Below are 19,201 nucleotides of genomic sequence, written 5' to 3' on the forward strand. Positions count from 1 at the left end.
GTCTTGCCCAAGGGGGATCCTGGTCTCTGCTTTTGGAGCAGTTTTGCTTTCAAACTTCAGCTTCTGACAGCGCATTGCTGCGTGGATATTATTATGATTTCGTTTTCTCGCCCAGCTTTTCAGCCGGATCAGGCTCCGAGTGCATTCAGTGCTGCCAAGTGGGATGAGCATCACACTGGGAACCCCTCCGCTTTTATCTGCCTTTCTATAATAAGAGACTGGCTCCAGAAGATCCAAACCTGAAGGTTATTTACCTGCAACTGGGTTTCTCTCTCCCAGGTGGGCGTGTGGGGATGCCACTCAAAAAGGAAACTTTTGATTTCCAAGTAAAATTAGATTCCGCATCCAATTCTCAGTAATGCAAGCGCAAGACTTCCAGTAAAGACATTTTCTGTAGCGAAGGGTTTTAACGTCTCCCAGCAGATGCAATCGAATTGCACTGCAACATCCAACAATTATTCTTATCTTTAATATGTAAACACTTGCTCAATAATTAAGTTACCATGGAAGTCGTACTGTATTGATGGTCAATTATAAGGTAAACTGATAAAAGGGAGGATGTGGCTGTGTTCTCTACAGTGCACGCAAAACTCGATATGCCTGCAACAGTCAGGTGGACACTTGGGAATGGTGTATTTTGATGTTTTCTCTTGCTATTCGTTCCCATGCAGTGTTTGCATGGGAGGTGAGCGCTCACTGGGAGATCAAGAATCACCCTTTTAAAAGGGGGTTTCTTCTCTGGCAGGTGTCCCTTGCACCACCTCACCGTGCAGTTGCTCGCCCAGCAGTTGTCACCTCCTGCTACCTTGATTTCCCACCTTTCATCCCGCTGACGGCTCCGTGGAGACATCTCTGTGTCTCATTGCTGCTGCACTTAGTGCGAGGGGCAACGCGATTCCATCCAAGATACGATAATACAGTCATTCATCCTCCCAGAAGGTCTTTGTCACCTGGGAGCTGCTCCGTAGGGAATCGTAACATGTGATTAAAGAAACCACTTAAAAACAGCTTAGGAAGCTGGATTAGGTACATGATCTCTTATTATGGCTGCTTTTAGCTGACAACCCAGTGAAAGAAGGGGGGTCTGGATTACATGGGGAAACATCAGACCTGACGGGAGTGTTTTCTGACTGTTAGGCTTAGTGGTGTCATGTACGATTCTAATCAGATTTAAATAGTGGCAAACATCACAGGCTTAATGGATTTCAGCTTTATTATTGGGGCTTTGCTTAGAAGCAATTTGGATTTTCAGCTGTGAGCCAGCGCTGTAAGTGTATTCACGATGACATTAAGAGGGACTGGAAATCCAGGGACCAACCTTGCATTTAAATACCACATGCCTATCTGTGTATGGGGACAGACATCTTCTTTCCGTCAGCCTCAGGATCTCGATGTGTTGTTGAGCTCAGCCCCGTGTTTTTTCCATAGAGACGATGTATTTGGCTCCATTTCATGTATTGATCTCAGCAACTGAGTAGCTGAGCAAATAGCTTTTTCCATTTCGAAGGCTTTGCTGCTGAAGATGAAGCAAGATGACAACGTGTTTTTGCAGTGATCTGGAGAGCTCGTTTGCCGTGCTTGGCTTCAACCTTGAACTTGTCTTACACATGATCTAAAATGGTCCATGTCCTCTGCTTTAGGGGGCCTGGGTTGCTGTCCTTGGCCTTCCCATGTGAGGCTTTGTCTTGGCTTTGGTGGTTTGGGGTGATTTGTATAGAGGCAGAACAGTCACTGAGACACTGATACTCGTATTTCTGCAGAGCCATGGTGCTGCCTCCAAATCTGTTCATTTTGGGTGGGTTTTTTAACATCGTGGGAGAAGACGCCTTGCAAGACATCGGTATTGAAGATGGTTTTGTAAAACACGTTTGCCTTTTTTCAGAGGATTGGTATCAGGAAACAACCTTGTCCATCCACACTCAAGGACTGGCTATCTAGAGCTGTCAGGGACAGAAGTTACCATCTCATGATGGTGCTGGAGGTCTGATCCGCTGGTCGGTGCTCCCAGTCCTGCATGAGCAGAAGATGGGAAGAGGGGAACATCCATGCTTTCCAAGTTCCCTTTAGGAGTAGCTTGTGGCAATGTTCTCCTTGTTAGTAAAGGAACCGTGTGTGTTCCTGCTCCTCTGTGTTTTCTGTGCCACCTAAAATCACTGACCTAAGGTTTCAGCTTCTTCCAGCTCTGGGCTGGATATTGATGTTTTCCCTTAGAAGGCCAAGGAGATGTCTGTAAGGTGTTATCTCAATCATCTACTAAATCCTGGCTTTCTGTCTGATGTAGCCATTCAAGCGCTAATTGCCTTTGATTAAGTCAATCATTTGCGGAGTGAGCGGGTTAATTGGGTATTGTGGAAGCAATCAATCTAATCAGCCGCTTGCATCCATAGCTGAGGCTCTACAATGCAGCGGGACAATAATTGTTTTATGAGCTCCTAGAAGGCAGCAGGGGCAGACTGGATGGCAACAGGAAAGCCTTCTCTGCAAAACGGCCTTTAGGAAGGGTAATTTGCATGCGAAGTGCTCATTAGGAGAGGACTGATTGATTAAGAGCTGGGAAGTTCTCTCGTTAAAAAGGTGTGCTGAGAAAATGGTGTTGGTGTAGGGTGTGGACACATGGCAGGTCTGGGGCTCCTTTCCCTGGTTGGGTTGGTGTGAGGAGGATGTGTTATCTTGGAGGGGGACAGAGTTGTCTTAAGGGAGGATGGAGGGAGATCACAGTGAGAGCGTGACCTGGGACGTGCCGGGCAGCCATCCTGACCTGAGGTGCGCCAAGATCTTACCTGCCAGGTGCACTTCCAGGGGCAGAGGGGTGATGGTTTTCAACTAAGAGAGGGGAGATTCAGGCTGGACATGAGGAAGGAATTGTTGGCCCTGAGGGTGGGGAGAGCCTGGCCCAGGTTGCCCAGAGAGGTGGTGGATGAACCATCCCTGGAGACATCCCAGGCCAGGCTGGACCTGAGCAACCTGAGCTGGTGAAGATGTCCCTGTCATGGCAGGGGTGGCACTGGGGGAGCTGAGAAGAGCCCTTCAACCCAAACCATTGCTGGTTTGCAGGACCGCTAAACGCGTTCCTGTTCGCTCCAGAGGGAAGGATGCCCATGTCGTCAGCGAGCCTCCGCCGTCCCCTCTGCCTCCTCACGTGTGGTTGCTGACATTTCCAATCCACCTGTATCTGCACCACTGAACATGTAATGAGCAGGAAGCGTATTTACCCGGAGACAACTGCGGAATCATTTTTCAGGGAAGCTGTGAGCTCCTCAGCACAGCTGCAGGTGGAGGAAAACACCCAGGCAAGGTGCTGGTCCTGTGCAGGGGAGCAGTTGAACCCTTGTCTACAAGCTCTAATTTGTCTGACCAACCTTGACACCACTTGCAGGGTCCCTTGTGTATGGGAAGGGTGAGTTTGTCTCTGGACAGTGATGTTTTCACTCCATGAGAAAATTTAGTATTCCTTTTTTTATGATTTTTTTTAGCTGGAATGCAAATGCTTAACAAATTCAAATTGAGCTCATTTAAATGTTCTGCTTTGGTGCTGGTGGAATGCTGCAGGAAGAAATATGACAGCTTACAGCGATCAAACCGAACAATTTACGCTGACACAGCCAAACAAAAGGTGTACAGTTCTTTTTGCAACACGATTCAAAGTCCAGTCCATAGGAAAACCTTAGAATACGCCGCCTTCCCCGTCCGGCCCTCTGACTATGGGCAGTGTGGTTTATTTCAGAAGAAATATCTTTCAGACTCTGTTTTAAAAGGAGGTTGTGACATTGGTGTCAATGGTGATGCAGGATGGCAGGGATTTGCCACTCAGCTGCTCCAAATAATTATGCAATTCCTTAACCTTGCAGAAAAAGCGGGCACATCATCTCCAATAAGTACCCATTTACCGTTCTGCTTTAATTAACATCTTACAACGTTAATATAGCAGACCGCTCAGCTTCTGACAATCAGAGAAGTGGTGATATATACCCTGCAATTTTAGCAGCAAAGTTGTATAGTTATATTTAAATCTTCTGCAGAGCTCTGAATTGGGGTCAAAGCAGTTTAACTGCTTAGAGGAAAGAAAATCTACTTCTATGGGTGGAGCTGCCCTGCCCGAACTCTAGGAAAATGTCATTTTTCTTGGGTTACTCACGCAAGTAATTTTTCTCTCCTGTTTCAGCCTTTCATGCTTTGTCTTGCAGAGAGACATGGGGGCACGAAACAACAGCCATGCATTTGGGCTCGGGTACCATGCTGGCTCTGTTGCTGTGCATGGTTTTGGATACGCTAACGTGTTTCTGCCGAAAGCCTTGGCCCGGGTCTGGTTTTACCACAGGTGAACAGGCAGCTCTGATGCCTCTTTCAAGGTGTAATCACAAAATAAAGCACCAAAGGTGCGAAGAGCAGATGTGGTTTAATGCCAAGTTTATAATGCTTTATGTAGGATGACAAAAAACAAACTCCATGCGCTATTTTTTTCCCCCCTCCAAACCGGTGGATCTGATTGTCCTCCTTGCAGGAGAATATTTTCTTCTCTGAGAACAAAGGCTGAAACGGAAAGAGTAATTTTGGGTACTTCCTATAATCCACATTCTCAGAGACCAAAACCCCCATCTTTAAGGGCTTTCTGAGGTGGGGAACTTGCAATATCCCTCCTCTTAAAAAATGGGGAACTTGAACAAATTGCTGGCGGAAGTCAGATGGAAGGACGGTGTCTGCGTCAGGTTGTCTCGATAGAAAATCCTCTCCATTGCTTCCTCTGTGGCCTCTTGGGTAGTGAGAAAGTTGAGCTGGACCAGCACCCAGTGGGTCCTGCTGGTTTCCCGATGCCTGGCTTGGAGGATGCCATGAAATGCCATCTTTTGGTAAACCAATGTGGTGACCCTGCTTTATTTCCCCTGCAGAGTTTTAGCTGTGGTGATGAAGTGAGTGTGGAAGTTCCTTATTTTACCTTGGAAACTACGTAGTGGGGCAAAAATACCCGTTTGGTCCGTGTGATTTCAGGTTATATTGTATGCCGTTTGTTGGCTAACTTTGTCACAACCGCTTGGTGGGTTTTGGTGGTGTTTTCTTTCAGGTGTCACAGGTTGGTGCCAGAACTGCCTACAAAAGCAAGCAATTGGTTTTTCTTCTTGGGAGGTGGCTGAAGTGGTGCAGAAAACTTGATAGTGATGTTAGGTGATGTTAGCAATGCAAAAGTGATATTTCTAAAAGGTACACATAGGTGCTTTCCAGCAGGTCTTCACCAGGCAGCCCTTTCTACAGTCATGGTTGGGTGCTGGTGACCAAGCAGGATGATGACAGGCGACCACATCCCTTGTTCTTCACCTTAGGAGAGGAAGCAAACGTGTTGGTGATGCGATGTTGCGTGGTCCAACACCAGCCATGAGTGCGTGTCGTCGAGCTAGTGGTTGTTTAGCTTCAACATAAGCAGAAGAGCCCTCATGGAGGTCTGGATTTGGCCAGACACCTCTAAATATGAAGCTGTTACTAAGGGAGTGCAGCCCACAGAGATGAGGAAGAGATGGTTTGGTTCTCCGACTCCAGTGCCCTCTGGTACGAGATCTGTTCCCTGTTCAGCCTCCCTCAGTTTGGTTTCTCAACACCTTCTCCAGCTGTTTTCATTGTTTTCCTTTAGGTCATGACGTTGAGGACACGTCTGGCCGATGTGCTGTTTGCCTGGGGAGCCTGGGAGGGTTCATGTTGGGTTCGTGTTGGGTTCATGTTGGGTTCATGTTGGGTTCATGTTGGGTTCATGTTGGGTTCATGGTGTTTCGCCCTGATCGGTGCTGACAGGGGTGCGGGCAACAGGTTTGGGCAGAGCAGAGGAACAGGACCCGAGGACGCAGCCCCGGAGGAAGGAAGGAAGAAAAAGAAAATAGGCAAACAAAGGATTTATGAAAACCCATAGCAAAGTACAGTGAAGTTAGCAGCTGGTTTGGTCAGAGCCGGCAGGCGCTCTGGTGATCGGTCGGGGAAGAGCCGAGGTGTGAGCTATGGACAGGGATAACATTGTTGTGTTGGGTTTTTTAGTTCTTCGTTGAAGTGGCATTTGGATACTGTGTTTTGTCACAAAAAGTTGGATGAACATGATCAAAACGGTGAAATGTCCCTGTGTAGGAGCACGGGGAAGCTGGTTTTCCAGCCTGGCTTTGACACTGGCTCGCAGTCTTGTCCTGGGCAGCCCACCAAACCTCTCTGGGCTTCCCTCTCTTCGTATATGACCCTTATGATGCTCATCTGCCAGGGCTAAGTGTTAGGTGGACTTTGCAATTATTTGAGATCCTCTTTGGGGAAATGCAGAGTAATTTTATTTTTCATCCCTTAAGTGTTAAGGAAAAATCACAAAAAATGTGTTGTGGAGGTGAACAAGTTTAATAAGGAACACCTGCAGCATCCTTCACCATTCAGATGTTCGTCATGAAGCACTCAAGATGAATGAATGGATGAGACCCACAACCAAGACTCGTGGGGCTGAGCTGCTCCGAGGTGGAGCCACCGAGAGCCGGGCTCTGTGCCCAGCGCTCTGCTGGACCCAGCAAACCCCAGCAGGGCTTTCTGCAGGAAAATATCACCTCTCCTTCCGCATCACCCTGTGTTTGCCTTTGGAGATGTCCATCTCCATCTCCCTCTCCCTCTCCTCTCTCTCCTCCTCTCCTTTGGCATCACCATCCTTTCCTCCAAACCGAGCTCTCTCCAGCCCCCGAGGAGATGTTGCTTTTCCCCGAATGTCAGGCATGGAGAGGCTCTGAAACTGTCCCTGCTGTTGGGTGGAGTGGATGGAGATGGTTTTTGAAGTACTCTCCTGTTGCTCCAGCTGGCTCGGTGTTAAAAATCAGCACCCTTTGGGAGCAGAAACTGCCTGTCCTTGGTTTCTAAAAAGCACATTTGGAGAGCAAGCTGCTCAACGTTTTGCCATTCGAGAGAGCAATCAGCAGTCGCCAGCCGTCAGAGCCCCGGCAGCATCTCATAAACGTATCAGCCGAGCATCCCCTCCTGCCTGTCTCCTGTCAGAGAGACGTTATTCCTATCCAACCCCGTCGTGTTCAGCCCGCGATAGGGTGTGAAGCGTTTTTGCTGATAGGAGCCTGGCAGGTAGCAGCATCTGACTCTGAATCAGCCAGAGCTTCAGTTCCCTGGCAATTAATTCCTACCGCAGCGGTGACACCAGTGCATCGGCCGGGCCCTTCCCACGCCGCTGTCAGATCTGGATGCCCTTGGCTGGGTTTTGGTGGCTTTCTTGGCTGCTTTGCCTTATTCAGGCTTCAGGTAATCCTGCTTCTTGTGGGTTCTTCTCTTTCTGACACTACACGTGCCCTACAACGGGTTAGCTGTGTCTTTTTGCTAGGAAAAGTACAGTGCAAGCCCACAGTTGGGATAGGATTGAATTGATGGGCTGGATTAGCTGGTTCTGCTCATGGCTTTGGGGAAATCTCTCCCAAGGTGGATGGGTGGACCAGGGAAAGAGCTTCAGGCTCATCATTCCCCTGCTGTATCTGGTATCGGTCCTCCGGGTTGCTGGGTGGGTGTACATGGATACAGGTGCCAGTGCACGTGGGTGATGATGCTTCGCGAGGGGTGGAGAGGGCTCGGGGGTGGGAGGATTAGGCAGACAGTGGCGGTTTCTGTGTGCATCCAGTTCCCAGCCCGTTTGCGGTCCCGTGTACCAGCCGTCGGGTGCGTCGGTCGGGTTTATGGTGCTCTGGTTGGCGGTCAGCGTTTGAGCAGCACTTTGCCATTGCACTCAGTCGTTCATGGCAGGTGTCGATGGCTTTGCCCGGTGTTCAGTGAAGTCTCTTTGAAGACTCAGAGGAAGTGTTTGGTGTAGGACTTCGGAAGTCCATCTAGAAGGGGGTGTGTGTATATGTGCATTTTTTTCTTGCTTTAGGTTTTCATGTCATGGGAATATTTTTATATCGCTTGTACCTGTAGAGTCAGTGTTGAGGAGCTGGTTAAGGGGTTTTCCTGCATCTTTTCACCTGTATTTAAATCAGTCCTCTATCAGGATAGACAAGGGAAGAAGCAGACTGAATGGGGAATGTCTGCACACACTGGTTTGCAGCAGGGAGGTAGGGAAGAGGCTTTTAATACGCCACTGGACATGTTCAAAATAAAGAAGTTTAACTACTTATTTGAAAATTGTTATGAAATATACAATTCTTGATTTTAAAATCCTGGCTCCTGTGAGCCAATAACAAAAATCGAAATGGGTGAAACTAAGAGAGAAAGGGAACACTCTTCCAGTGGTACTTTTGTATAGTTATAACTTCAATGAATGGGAGATGACCATCAACCTGCTCTGTTAATATTCACAAAACTTGTCTCAGACACTTCTTGGGGTTTCTTTGTTTCGAAGCCTTTAAAATAGGGGCATCAATTCAAGTTGTTGCGAGCTAAGCTGAGCATTGTGGCTGCTGCAGGAGGTGCTGGCAGCCACCAGCTCTGATTGCTTCTCTTATTTCAGGAGTTAAGATTTTTAGGTTCTTCTTTTTTCTCTCTCTCTTTCTGGTTCTTTTGAGCTGTAGATAAAGCACATGTATTTTGAATAGTGTTTTACCCCCCCGAGCAGCAAATCTGCCCATGGGGCGGATTTCCAAGGAGAGAGAAGAGGAGAAGCGCCAGAGCGGAGCAAGAAGGGCAGATCTGAAGGAGAAAGCCCGTCTCGTTCACATCTTCAGCCATCCAGCCACATATTTGCTCTGCTTTGTTTTGAAGCCAAAGCTCTTCTCTTTTTCTTTTACCCCATCTCTTTGAAGTCAAAGCTCTTCTTTTTCTTTGCCCATGTCTTTCATTTAAATACAGCGTTTTATCCCTGGTTCTCGATTGCTTTCTGCTGCAGGGTACCGAGAGGGATTTCTGTGGAAGAGAGGACGCGACAATGGGCAATTCTTAAGCCGAAAATTCGTGTTATCGGAGAGGGAAGGCGCACTGAAGTACTTCAACAAGAACGACGTGAGTACCTGGGGTCGGTGTGTGCGGGTGAGGGATCTCAGCTGTGAGAGCATCTCTGAACAGGTGATTCCTAGGCCACCATGTTATTTATGCAGTTTTCATGAGCACCGAGTCCCCGGTTGCTCCAGGACAAGGGTGCCAGGTGCAGCTCACCGCTCTCTTTAGTAGGGTTTGCTCTTGGTCCACCACCACAGTCATGGTCAGACACCCCAACTGGCCATTTTACACATTCCTGCTCTGTTGCCCTTTAAGTGGATACGGCTTTGCTTAAAGCACCAACGGAATGGTTTCTCTGAGCTCTGCACCACCCAGCTGACACGTTTTGTATCCATGGCCGACTTGTGATGAGGCATCACCCCCTCGCCGTGGTCACGGGGCTCTGAACCCTCCTGTGCATGGCATGGCAAGCAATCCAGGAGAAAAGCTCCGTGGTTTCTGCTCCAGCATTGGGCAGTATGAAAGCATTTGTCTTTTTCCCCAGAGCACGTTTCATTTCTTCTAAGTGAGAAATGGAGCTATTTCCCTGAAAATTGCATTTGTGATGAATGGATAGACACTCTTACTATTCTGCACCACGCAATGGAGGAAGCCAAGGTGTTTTCCCTGACCTTTTGAGTCTCCCCTGAACGTTGCAGCTCAGAGCAGCACAAACCGAGCCCCCAGCCCGTTTTCTCGAGTAGCTGATGCAATCGTGGTGTCGTGATGAGCCACGCCGTGCAGAGGAGGGGAACATCCATCCACACTTCTCCATGCCCCGCGACCGACTCTGGTAGCACCGTCTTCTCCTTCAGCGTGGTGTGTTATGGTGCAACTGCATCTCGTGGACAGGAGCCAACCAGTCGTTACCGAGGGAGAAGTGAAAGTCCCAGCCACCCCCGTTCAGTGGCTGTTGGCTGCTCCGGTAGTTTAAAGCTGCTTTGCTTCGTCATTGACCGTGGCCGTGGTGGGAACGGTGCTGTCTGGACACGTCCTCTCGGCTGGGGTTCCCCGCCGTGGTCACTCGCAATGGCTGTGTGTCCATGGCAAGTCCCCAAGTTCCCAAAGCGGTGTTGGCATCTCCACCAGCTCCGTGACCTCCACGTGGTGCTGGGGATCATGGCACCACTGCGTGACATACTGGCCCTTGGCTGTGCCCTAAACCCGGTCTTACCAAGGGCCTAATCTTGATTTGTTTGGATGTTCTATTCATGCTTGCTGGTTCGCTTCTCAGTGCGGTCCTGAAAGGGTGGAAAACTTCTAGAGAGATTTTGTAGGAAGACGAACTGTGCTACGAAGTTCAAGTGTCCTGCCACAGTGGGTGCAGGTGGGATTGGTGCCTGATCCAGGCTCACCGTTGGGCTAACCCACCCAAGAGATGGCCTGTAAGGGGTAGATTTGTCCCTCTGAAAAGAAAGTTCCCTGTTTGGAGGATATGGGGAGGAGCAGAATCAGGAGCCAATGGCCCATGTGAGAGGATGGGACACGTGGGAACATGGGCATGGTGCCCCTGCCAGCCGAGCACCCAGGTCTGAAGGCGGCAAGGGGGATAATCCTCCGTCTTCTTGGGCAAGGATGAGCTGTCTGTGGGTATGTGAGGTGCAGAAAGCATCCTGACCTGGTAGTTAGCAGTCTCCTAGTTTGTTTTTGTCTGGCTGAATGGTTTTCTTTCCTCTTTGCTGGTGCTCACCTGGTGCACACGTTGGTCACTCATCCGTAGGTAGAGAACCTGGAGGAGATCTGGGGGTCAGGAGGCGGCTGAACAGAGGCAGGAGGCGTGGGGAAGGTGCTTGTCTCTACAGCACAGCATCCTGCCCCGAGACGTGGCCCGTGTGTCTTGGCCTCTGGGCTGAAACCTTTCTCACCTTGAACTCTGCTAAATTTTGCAGAACAGAGCATTTTCCCAGGCTGGCAGAAAGCACTCATTGCTGCCTGAGCAAAGTCTCTGCTACCCCATCGCCAGGCAGTTTTGTGGGCTGGGAATCCATTTTTGTTGGGTGGTTTTTTTTAGTTAATGGCTAAATGTTTTTTTTTCTGACCAAGTGAACTTGGTTCGAAAGCCAATTCTCAGGTGTTTGCTCACTCAGCCGTGTTTTCCAGGCAAAAGAACCCAAAGCAATTATGAAGATCGAACATCTAAATGCGACTTTCCAGCCTGCAAAAATTGGGAACCCCCACGGACTGCAGATCACTTACTTGAAGGACAATAGCACAAGGAACATCTTTGTCTATCATGAAGATGGCAAGGTGAGAGCGCGGCGGTAACAAGAAGGGTTGGCTCGCGGTGCTGGGGGTTGGTGCTGCTCACCAGGTTCTACCCGAGCCGGGAGCTCTTGGGGGTGTGGAAGGGATGGAGTACAGGATGCTCCTGAATTTCCCCTCTGTCCGCTCTGCTTGGTGGGATGTGTAAGCCCTGTCGCTCTCAGGTACCTCCCTGGCCACAATTTAAACTGAAATAAGAGGAAGAAGCTCTTTCCTGTGAAAGCTGCGTCCCACCATCATACCCATGTCTGTGGTTTGCTGGCTTTGGTGTCCCGCCTAGCCCAGCTGCGAGGAATGGAGTCAGGTTTTACTGTTACTTGGTTTTTGGGTTTAAAATGCTGAGCTCTCTGCTGGGGGCTCATGGAAGGAGCAGCCCCGCAGGTCTCATGCGGTCTCGTGGTCTCGTCTTCCCTGACTCCGGTCTGTCCCGAGGGCTGTGAGGAGGTGGCAGCCCCTGGGGTTGTCTTCTGCCCTTTGGGACCAGAGGTGGCCCCAGGACTCACCTGTGTTCCCCCACTGCCCTTTGCTTCTCCCGTGCTCCCCCAGCAGCCCCAGGGTGTCCCCTTGTCCCCCAGAGGTGCTGCCTCTCCCCAGTCTGAAGCACTTGAACCTTATTTAGGCTTCTGTCTCATATTTCTGAGGTTTGATTCCTCCCCACCAAATCCCATCACCAGTCTGGCCTCCCACCAGGACAGGATTCGGGGGGTTCCGATGGGGTTCTCGGCAGTAATCCAGAGCATCGCAGGCTGCTCTGCCCTTGGCTCTTCTGCTGCAACACCCCAAAAGAAAGTGGCTCGTGTTTTGGGTGGGATAATCCCACGTGTACCTATTCAGCCCCTAAAATGGGTGGGAGAGCCTTGCCACCCCGGTGGCATTTGCTGGAGTAAAGCACCCCAAGGAATAAAAGACAGATGGATGAAGCGTGTCACCATACTGCCACCCCAGAGCTTCACGGGTTGGGACATCACCTTGTGACTTGTCTGGAGGTGTAGTTTTTGTGTGACCTCAGCTTGGTGGCTTCATCAGCTCCTCAGTGTGTCCTGACGGCAAACGAGAGACTGAACCCAGCCCCAGCACCCTGCTCGAAATGGGAACGCCTGGGTGCTTTTGTGGTGGGGGTGTCTAATGACTGTGGGCACCTGGAGGGGCAGGGCAAGGCGTGTGTTGGGCTGTGACCGTTTCAAAGGACGTTCTTGTGGTCCGTGGTTGACACGTACCCACCCCCAGCTGGGGTGAAGATGGAGCACCGGCTGGGGCTCGAGACTGATGCGTGGGGTGACTGCTCCGTGCAGGCTGCCTTGTGTCCTTCCCACAGCCCCTGCAGCACCCGAACTGGTGCTTCTTGCCAGGGCCACCCCTCCCGTGGGCACAGGGCTGGAGCCAGGCTTCACCTGTCCCCAAATCTCCATCTGGGAGGTGGGGAAGCTGCAAAGTGGCTTTCCCGGCGCTCTGAGCGGGGCTGAAGCTCCCTCTGCAGGGCTTCTCCCGGAGCTCACAGAGCTGCATTGCTGCTGCCATCCCTGCTGTCACCATCACCACCGGGATGCCCCAAGCTGGGCTCAGTCTCTAGGAAGGACCATCCCTTAGGGTGAAAAATCAGGATCTTTGGATCTCCTCTGGGCAAATCAGAAAAAAAACCCTTTCCCGGCGCTTCTCCTTCCCTGAGCCGCACCGGGAGCCTTCAGGGTGGGAGCATCAATCAGCAGCAGGAGTTGCAGCAGAGGGGCCCATTCCCTGAGCCCCAGGGATGGAGGAACAGGCGGCATGGTGAGGAGAAGCTGTGTTTTGTTTGTTCTATCGGAGGAGAAGCTGTGTTTGTTCTATCGGAGGAGAAGCTGTGTTTGTTCTATCGGAGGAGAAGCTGTGATTGTTCTATCGGAGGAGAAGCTGTGTTTGTTCTATCGGAGGAGAAGCTGTGTTTGTTCTATCGGAGGAGAAGCTGTGTTTGTTCTATCGGAGGAGAAGCTGTGTTTGTTCTATCGGAGGAGAAGCTGTGATTGTTCTATCGGAGGAGAAGCTGTGTTTTACTGCAGGAGAAGCTGTGTTTGTTCTATCGGAGGAGAAGCTGTGTTTTACTGGAGGAGAAGCTGTGTTTTACTGCAGGAGAAGCTGTGTTTTACTGCAGGAGAAGCTGTGTTCTGTCGGGGGCTGTCGCTCTGAGGCCGCCGCAGCCATGCGGGTGGCTCTGGGGCAGGATGGAGCGGGGACAGCGGGGTGGCCTGTGCAGGCGCGTCTGCGGTGGCACCGCAGCAGACGGGGAAGTCGGGAGCCTGGCAAAGGTGCAGCTGTAATTCATGTTCTCTGCTCGCTGCGAGACGTAAATCAACGAAGGGAATCTCTGCTAACGAGCTAATGAGACGACACCTTCCCATCTGAAAGCGCTGAGACGTTTAATGTTGTTTTAATACATCAGATACAATCTCCTTACTCTATCTGTGGCATCGTTGGTAATTAAACACACAGAAAATGTTTAACTACTGAGCTCAGTGTCACAAGTTCCGATTTGATGCTGATTTTGCCCTCGGTGCTCGTGGGGCTGCAGAGCTCCGTGCACGTCCCGCGGCCCGGGCAGTGGATGGATGTGCCCCATCCTTCACCCATTCTCTGCTCCATTTTATGTCTATATTTTATTTTTTCTGTCACTCGAGACAAAGTGATGGGAGAGATGAGGCACAGCAGAATCAAGTCATGTGCAGACTGTTAGTCACTATGCTTTTCTTTCTCGTTATTAGGAAATAGTGGATTGGTTCAACGCCATCCGGGCAGCACGTTTTCATTACTTACAAGTGGCATTCCCTGGAGCCAGCGACGTTGACGTGAGTTTTCCTGCGGTTTTGTTGGGTTTTTTCCCCTCTCTTGCTCATTTTCAGCGTCTTGTTACGGAGCCGGGAGGCTTGGGGAGTGCTGCGTCCCTCAGGGTGTTTTGCAATTACCAGTCTGAAATTATTGTGGTGGGCTGCAGAGCCCACGGGCAGCATCTGTCACCAGCACCCAGCCTTGGAAACCGTGTCCACGTTCACACTCAAAACGCAAGTCGTGCGTGTGAGTAACTCCCGCTCCATATAGTGCACAGAAGCCAGAAGTGTCCTTGTCGCTATCGTATTAAAAGCCAAAACAAAGGCTGGAAGGTAGAAAAGATGGAGGTAAAAGAGTGTCAGTGCTGTACCCAGGGCGCTGGGCTGAGTTCCTGTGTGCAGGTCAGTGCAGCCTGTCTTGTAAATCTCTGCCTTGTATTTTCCGGGCGCTGGGACTGCTAATTGCATTTTCTTTTGCTAATGTAATACTAGAGGCTGTATTAGTGCAACCTGACTGTCTGCCTTGTATTGCAATTGCCATGTAATGTCACTGGCTCTGGACTTGTTGGTTGCTTTGTTACCTCCTTGGCAAATAGAAAAAGCCATAAGAAGAAGCTCTTTAGCCGGCTATGGTAGAATCATAGCATGTCCTGAGTTGGAAGGGACCCACAAGGATCATCAGAGTCGCTGTGCGGTGTATACTTTCCTTAATAATTTCTTCTCCCTCTCCGTATTCTCTACTTCTGCTGGAGTTGGGACATCTGAGCTGAACCAACCAAAAAACCCCACAGACCTCAACAGAGTTGCCCTTTGTCCAGCAGCTGGTGGGAGTGTTTGTACGCTTCACCCCCAGCAGCGTCAATGGGAGATCAGCTATTTATAGTTTTACTTATCATCCCCTCCTCATCAATTACTCCGGAGGAAAACAGAAGTGTAGCGTTTAGTGAGGTTTGATTTATGAGTTCAACCTCTTGGGGCGTTCAACTTGGGGACAACTCTGCGGAGGTCACCTTATGTATGTGAGGGAGCTCAGTCCTGGGTGTTGCCATTGTTGGCTTCTAATTTGTGGTTGGTTTTCCCTGCCAGAGTGATGAAAAGGTGTTATATTTAAGCAGGAGCCAGGTTAAATGCATTAGAGAGGTAAAAATGATTCACACCACCCTGAGGATGCTCAGGCTGCCTCTGAGGCTCCAGGGAGCGAGGGTCTCCAAAGCTGCTTTGGGGACCATCCCCAGGGTGGAGGAACCTCTGCGAGCTGATGAGCTCTTTACGTAGCGAAGTGTCCTCAGCCCCGTCCCAGCAGCCAAATCCCGCGGCTGTGAGCGCCGCAGAGCCCTTTGCTGCCTGCGAGGAGCTGTCTGAGATGCTGCTGCTCCTGGATGCTGCGCAGCAGCTGTGTGGTTCTTTGGGCTCTTGTATTTTGGGGTGTCTTTGCTGTACAAGCCCAGGCCTGCTTGACTGGAGTTGGGTGTTGCAGGAGCACGGTTTGGTGAGCGGAGCCATCATCACCTGTTGAAATGGAAGGCGGGGGGGTGTTTTGGTGAGACTCGTCCTCTTTCAAGAGGCTTTTAGAGGCATCTGCAAAGATCTCGCAGCTACAGCCTTGTGCTCACTAAGCAGCGTTAAAAATATCCCTGGGGCTGGTGGCTGCTGTCAGCAATATCTGCGGGAGGGGAGCGCTCAGGCAGCCTGTTCATGGGGTTTTACAGGCAAATTGTGCTCAGGGCTTGTGTGAGGAGCTCCGGCTGTGTCTGGTGGGGAAGAGGCCTCCCCAGAGCGGACCGGTGGGGTGGGATTTGGCCCGGGGGCTGCTCTGGAGGCCGATGGCTTTGCCACCAAAGCGCTCAAAGATGCTTCGTGATTCTGCACCCACCGCTTGTGGGTGCCCTGGGGAGTGGGGCCACAGCCGTGGGGTGGGTTTTGGGGTGAGTTCACCTCCCAGTGACCCCCAGCCCTGCCCCGTGTACCCAGGGACCCCCAGCTCCCTCCATCTGACGCTGGTCTCTCCTTTCTCTCTCTTTGGTTGCTCAGCTGGTGCCAAAGCTCTCTAGAAACTACCTGAAGGAAGGGTACATGGAGAAAACGGGGCCAAAGGTAGGATTTAAACACCTCTGCAATCCCTGTAAACACGAGTCCCGCTCCGTACGGGGCTGAGCAGGGTCCGCTGGTGCGACAAACCCACCCTTGCTGCAGAGGCAAAGCCTGAACACTGAATGCATTGATGCACTTTCCCCACCTGGAAGCAAACGTTAAAAAATCCAGAAGTACTTCACAAACCAACCACGTCCCCTCTCGCTGCCCCTTCCTGCATCCCCACCTGGCAGAGCTGGCCCAGAGCCGGGCTCTGGTGGCTCGGGGTGGCCCAGAAGCCACCTTGTCCCCAGCTGCCCCAGCCCATTGGGCTCCCCCGGGTGCGTTGATGTTCCTGGGTGAGCAGGAGCTGCGCGGCTCTGCTGTGTAACCCGGCATTCGTTTGACTCCGCAGCAAACAGAGGGGTTCAAGAAGCGATGGTTCACCATGGATGACCGGCGGCTCATGTACTTCAAAGATCCCCTGGTAAGATGGAGGTGCCTGGGCTGTTGGGAATTATTTGCAATGAATAAGAGAATAGGAATAAGAGAATAGGAATAAGAGAATAGGAATAAGAGAATAGGAATAAGAGAATAGGAATGAATAAGAATAAGAATAAGAATAAGAATAAGAATAAGAATAAGAATAAGAATAAGAATAAGAATAAGAATAAGAATAAGAATAAGAATAAAGAAGCGGTGGAGCTCAGGCTGTTGGGAGAGCCAAGAACACACTGAGCCGTCACGGGCAGGTGACCTGCCTGGTGTCCAGTGTGCAGAAGCCCCATGCACCAAAATGCTTCAGAAACCCGATGGACCAGCTGCAGATCTTTCTGCAGCTGAATTTTCGGTCCCCGGTGCTGGTCATGTATCGTGGGTGCCCCTGGGAGGAGCTGGGGTGAGGTTGTGTGGGGGGGCTGGTGCTTTGGGTGTTTGGCTGCTGAGCTTTGCTGGTGGATGGGACCGGGTGAGCCGGGTCCTCGCTGCCCGGGATGCCGAGCTCCCCTTCGCCATCGCAGCTCCCTCGCTGTCTCCTAGGATGCCTTTGCCAGAGGGGAAGTTTTTATTGGGAGCAAGGAAAACAGCTACAAGGTCCTGGAAGGGCTCCCGCCGTCCACGCAGGGAAACCACTGGCAGCACGGGATAACCATCGTCACCCCGGATCGGAAATTCCTCTTCGCCTGCGAGACGAAGGACGACCAGCTGGAGTGGATTACGACTTTTCAGAAAGTTATAAGCCGGCCGATGCTGCCTCAGGAATACGCAGGTGTGTTTGCGGGCAGGTGGAGGTCGGGACGGACGGCGGGGCCGGGGCGCAGCCGCATGGCTCCCTCCTGTGCGCCGGAGGCGTGATGTCCGTGCTGCTGTAAGGGTGGCGGTCACCCGCGTATAAAGATAATTGGACCCACGCGTGGGCGTGCGCTGGGCTGTCGCCACCCCCGGCGCTTGGCCTGGTTTTGATTCGATTTTCTCTTGTTTTGTTTTTCTTTCAGTGGAAGCCCATTTCAAACATAAACCTTAGCTGGGACTGGCTGGGCACACCTGAGGAATGAGCTTCTGTTTACAACACAACGTGGTTTTATTTGACATGTTTAAAATAATGAATAATAATAATAACAGTAACAATAATATAATACTTCCCTTTCCCCTCATCATTCACTTGATCATGTTGGAAACCGAGAGGGTGGCAGTGAAACATCGGAGGAGATGCTGATCCAACCTGAAATCCGGCTCTGTGGGATGCGCTGCTGGGACGGGGGATCCCGATGACCCCATCACCCCGCACCCGCTGGAAGAGATGTCCCACCCGGCTTGCACGCGATGGCGAAGACTGTTGGTGGCACATCTGGGGGAGAGATGGGGCTTTCCCCACAGGAGATGGAGCCGAGTGTCCCCACACCCTGGGCTCCCCACCAGCCCTTTCCACGGGCTCTGCAGGTCCCTGAGCGGTGACGTCCTCGGGGTACGCGACGCACCAACCTGGGAACACCCGAAATGCTGACGCGCCAAGCGGCTGAGCCTCCCGGCGCCATCGGGGAACGGGAAAGGACCACACCTGGGAGCAGAGGTGATGCTGCACCGGGGCAAAAGGGGTTTGGAAAGAGACAAAATAGGCCTCATCAGCCTCGTTAATCGCATTAATCGCCTAATGAAGGGCACAGAGGAGGGGAGCCCGGTGCAGGCGGAGCCGTGTTGTCCCCACCCTTGTAGCCCTGCAAGAAGAGGCCACTGAGCCATAACAGGTGTTGAGGCAGCAAAGCTTTTGGGGTCAGGGCTGGGCCCCATCCCCACCCCACTGCTCCCCAGGTTCATGGGGTTTCACCCCATTTCGGGAGCCCAGCGTGGGCTGCAGGGGTTGAGCTTTAGGCGCAGTTTTGCCAGCCCAGCCCAGCCGGGCAGGCGCGTCCCTCCAGTCGCTTCCCCACGTTAGTGGGTGCACTTTTTCTTTTCGATGATTCTCTTAGTTTTTTTATTTTCTATTATTGTTCCTGCCCGAAGCAGCTGCTTGCCGTGCCGTTTCAGCGCTGTGTTGAACGCTGTCGTTCCTGCGGTCGGGGCGGGCTGGGACCTGCACACCCTGTGCTGGATTTTTACCCCAAAAATGAGATTTCCGGCCTCTGCTGAAGCAGCAGCCGCAGCCGCGGACCCGTCCGACGCGCTCCCGACGTCGCTGTGTGTAAGTGATCGCATCTCATGGGCTGTACGCATTCGTTCTGTCACTGGTAAGACAACTGTGGTACTAAATGTCATTCGAACCAATAAATTATGATGATGTCAGAGCTGTGGTTGTGTCGTGCTGGGGGGGGGTGTGTGAGATGGGGTTAAAAACCAAATAAACCCAAGTAAGGAGGTGATGGGGCTGCAGAGCCTGGGGGTCTGGACACCCCAAAACCGTCTGCCCCCTCCGGGGCCGCTCAGCCAGGTGGGAGCGAGGAGCTGCGCACCAACAGGTAAATCTATTTCATGTAAAGTACACATATAGTTATGTTATAGAACACACTAGATATTATTTGTGTGTATTATGCATAGTGTATATATTTAACACTCATATTTTACGTTTAGGTATGCACATACATAAGAGAGATGTATTTCTCAGGAATATAAATTCTATCGAAGTGGTGTTGGATACGCATGGACACAGCTATAAAATATGCACCGTAGCT

General features: G+C 51.2%; 1 protein-coding gene across 2 annotated transcripts in view; it reads left to right on the plus strand.

Annotated features, from left to right (window-relative positions):
* The window catches only part of ADAP1 (ArfGAP with dual PH domains 1), a 54,057-nt gene extending 35,242 nt beyond the window's left edge, over positions 1 to 18,815 (plus strand). For both annotated transcript variants that reach the window (XM_065850424.2, XM_071815050.1), the window contains 7 exons: positions 8,822 to 8,934; positions 11,011 to 11,157; positions 13,905 to 13,988; positions 15,999 to 16,061; positions 16,453 to 16,524; positions 17,076 to 17,304; positions 17,531 to 18,815. In XM_065850424.2, the coding sequence (XP_065706496.1) occupies positions 8,822 to 8,934; positions 11,011 to 11,157; positions 13,905 to 13,988; positions 15,999 to 16,061; positions 16,453 to 16,524; positions 17,076 to 17,304; positions 17,531 to 17,559 (737 nt within the window). In that variant the 3' untranslated portion in view covers positions 17,560 to 18,815. The remainder of the gene's footprint in view (positions 1 to 8,821; positions 8,935 to 11,010; positions 11,158 to 13,904; positions 13,989 to 15,998; positions 16,062 to 16,452; positions 16,525 to 17,075; positions 17,305 to 17,530) is intronic.
* Positions 18,816 to 19,201: the final 386 nt, after the last annotated feature.

This window comes from Patagioenas fasciata, chromosome 15 (genome assembly GCF_037038585.1).
Source record: "Patagioenas fasciata isolate bPatFas1 chromosome 15, bPatFas1.hap1, whole genome shotgun sequence".
In the NCBI taxonomy this organism is placed as follows: domain Eukaryota; kingdom Metazoa; phylum Chordata; class Aves; order Columbiformes; family Columbidae; genus Patagioenas; species Patagioenas fasciata.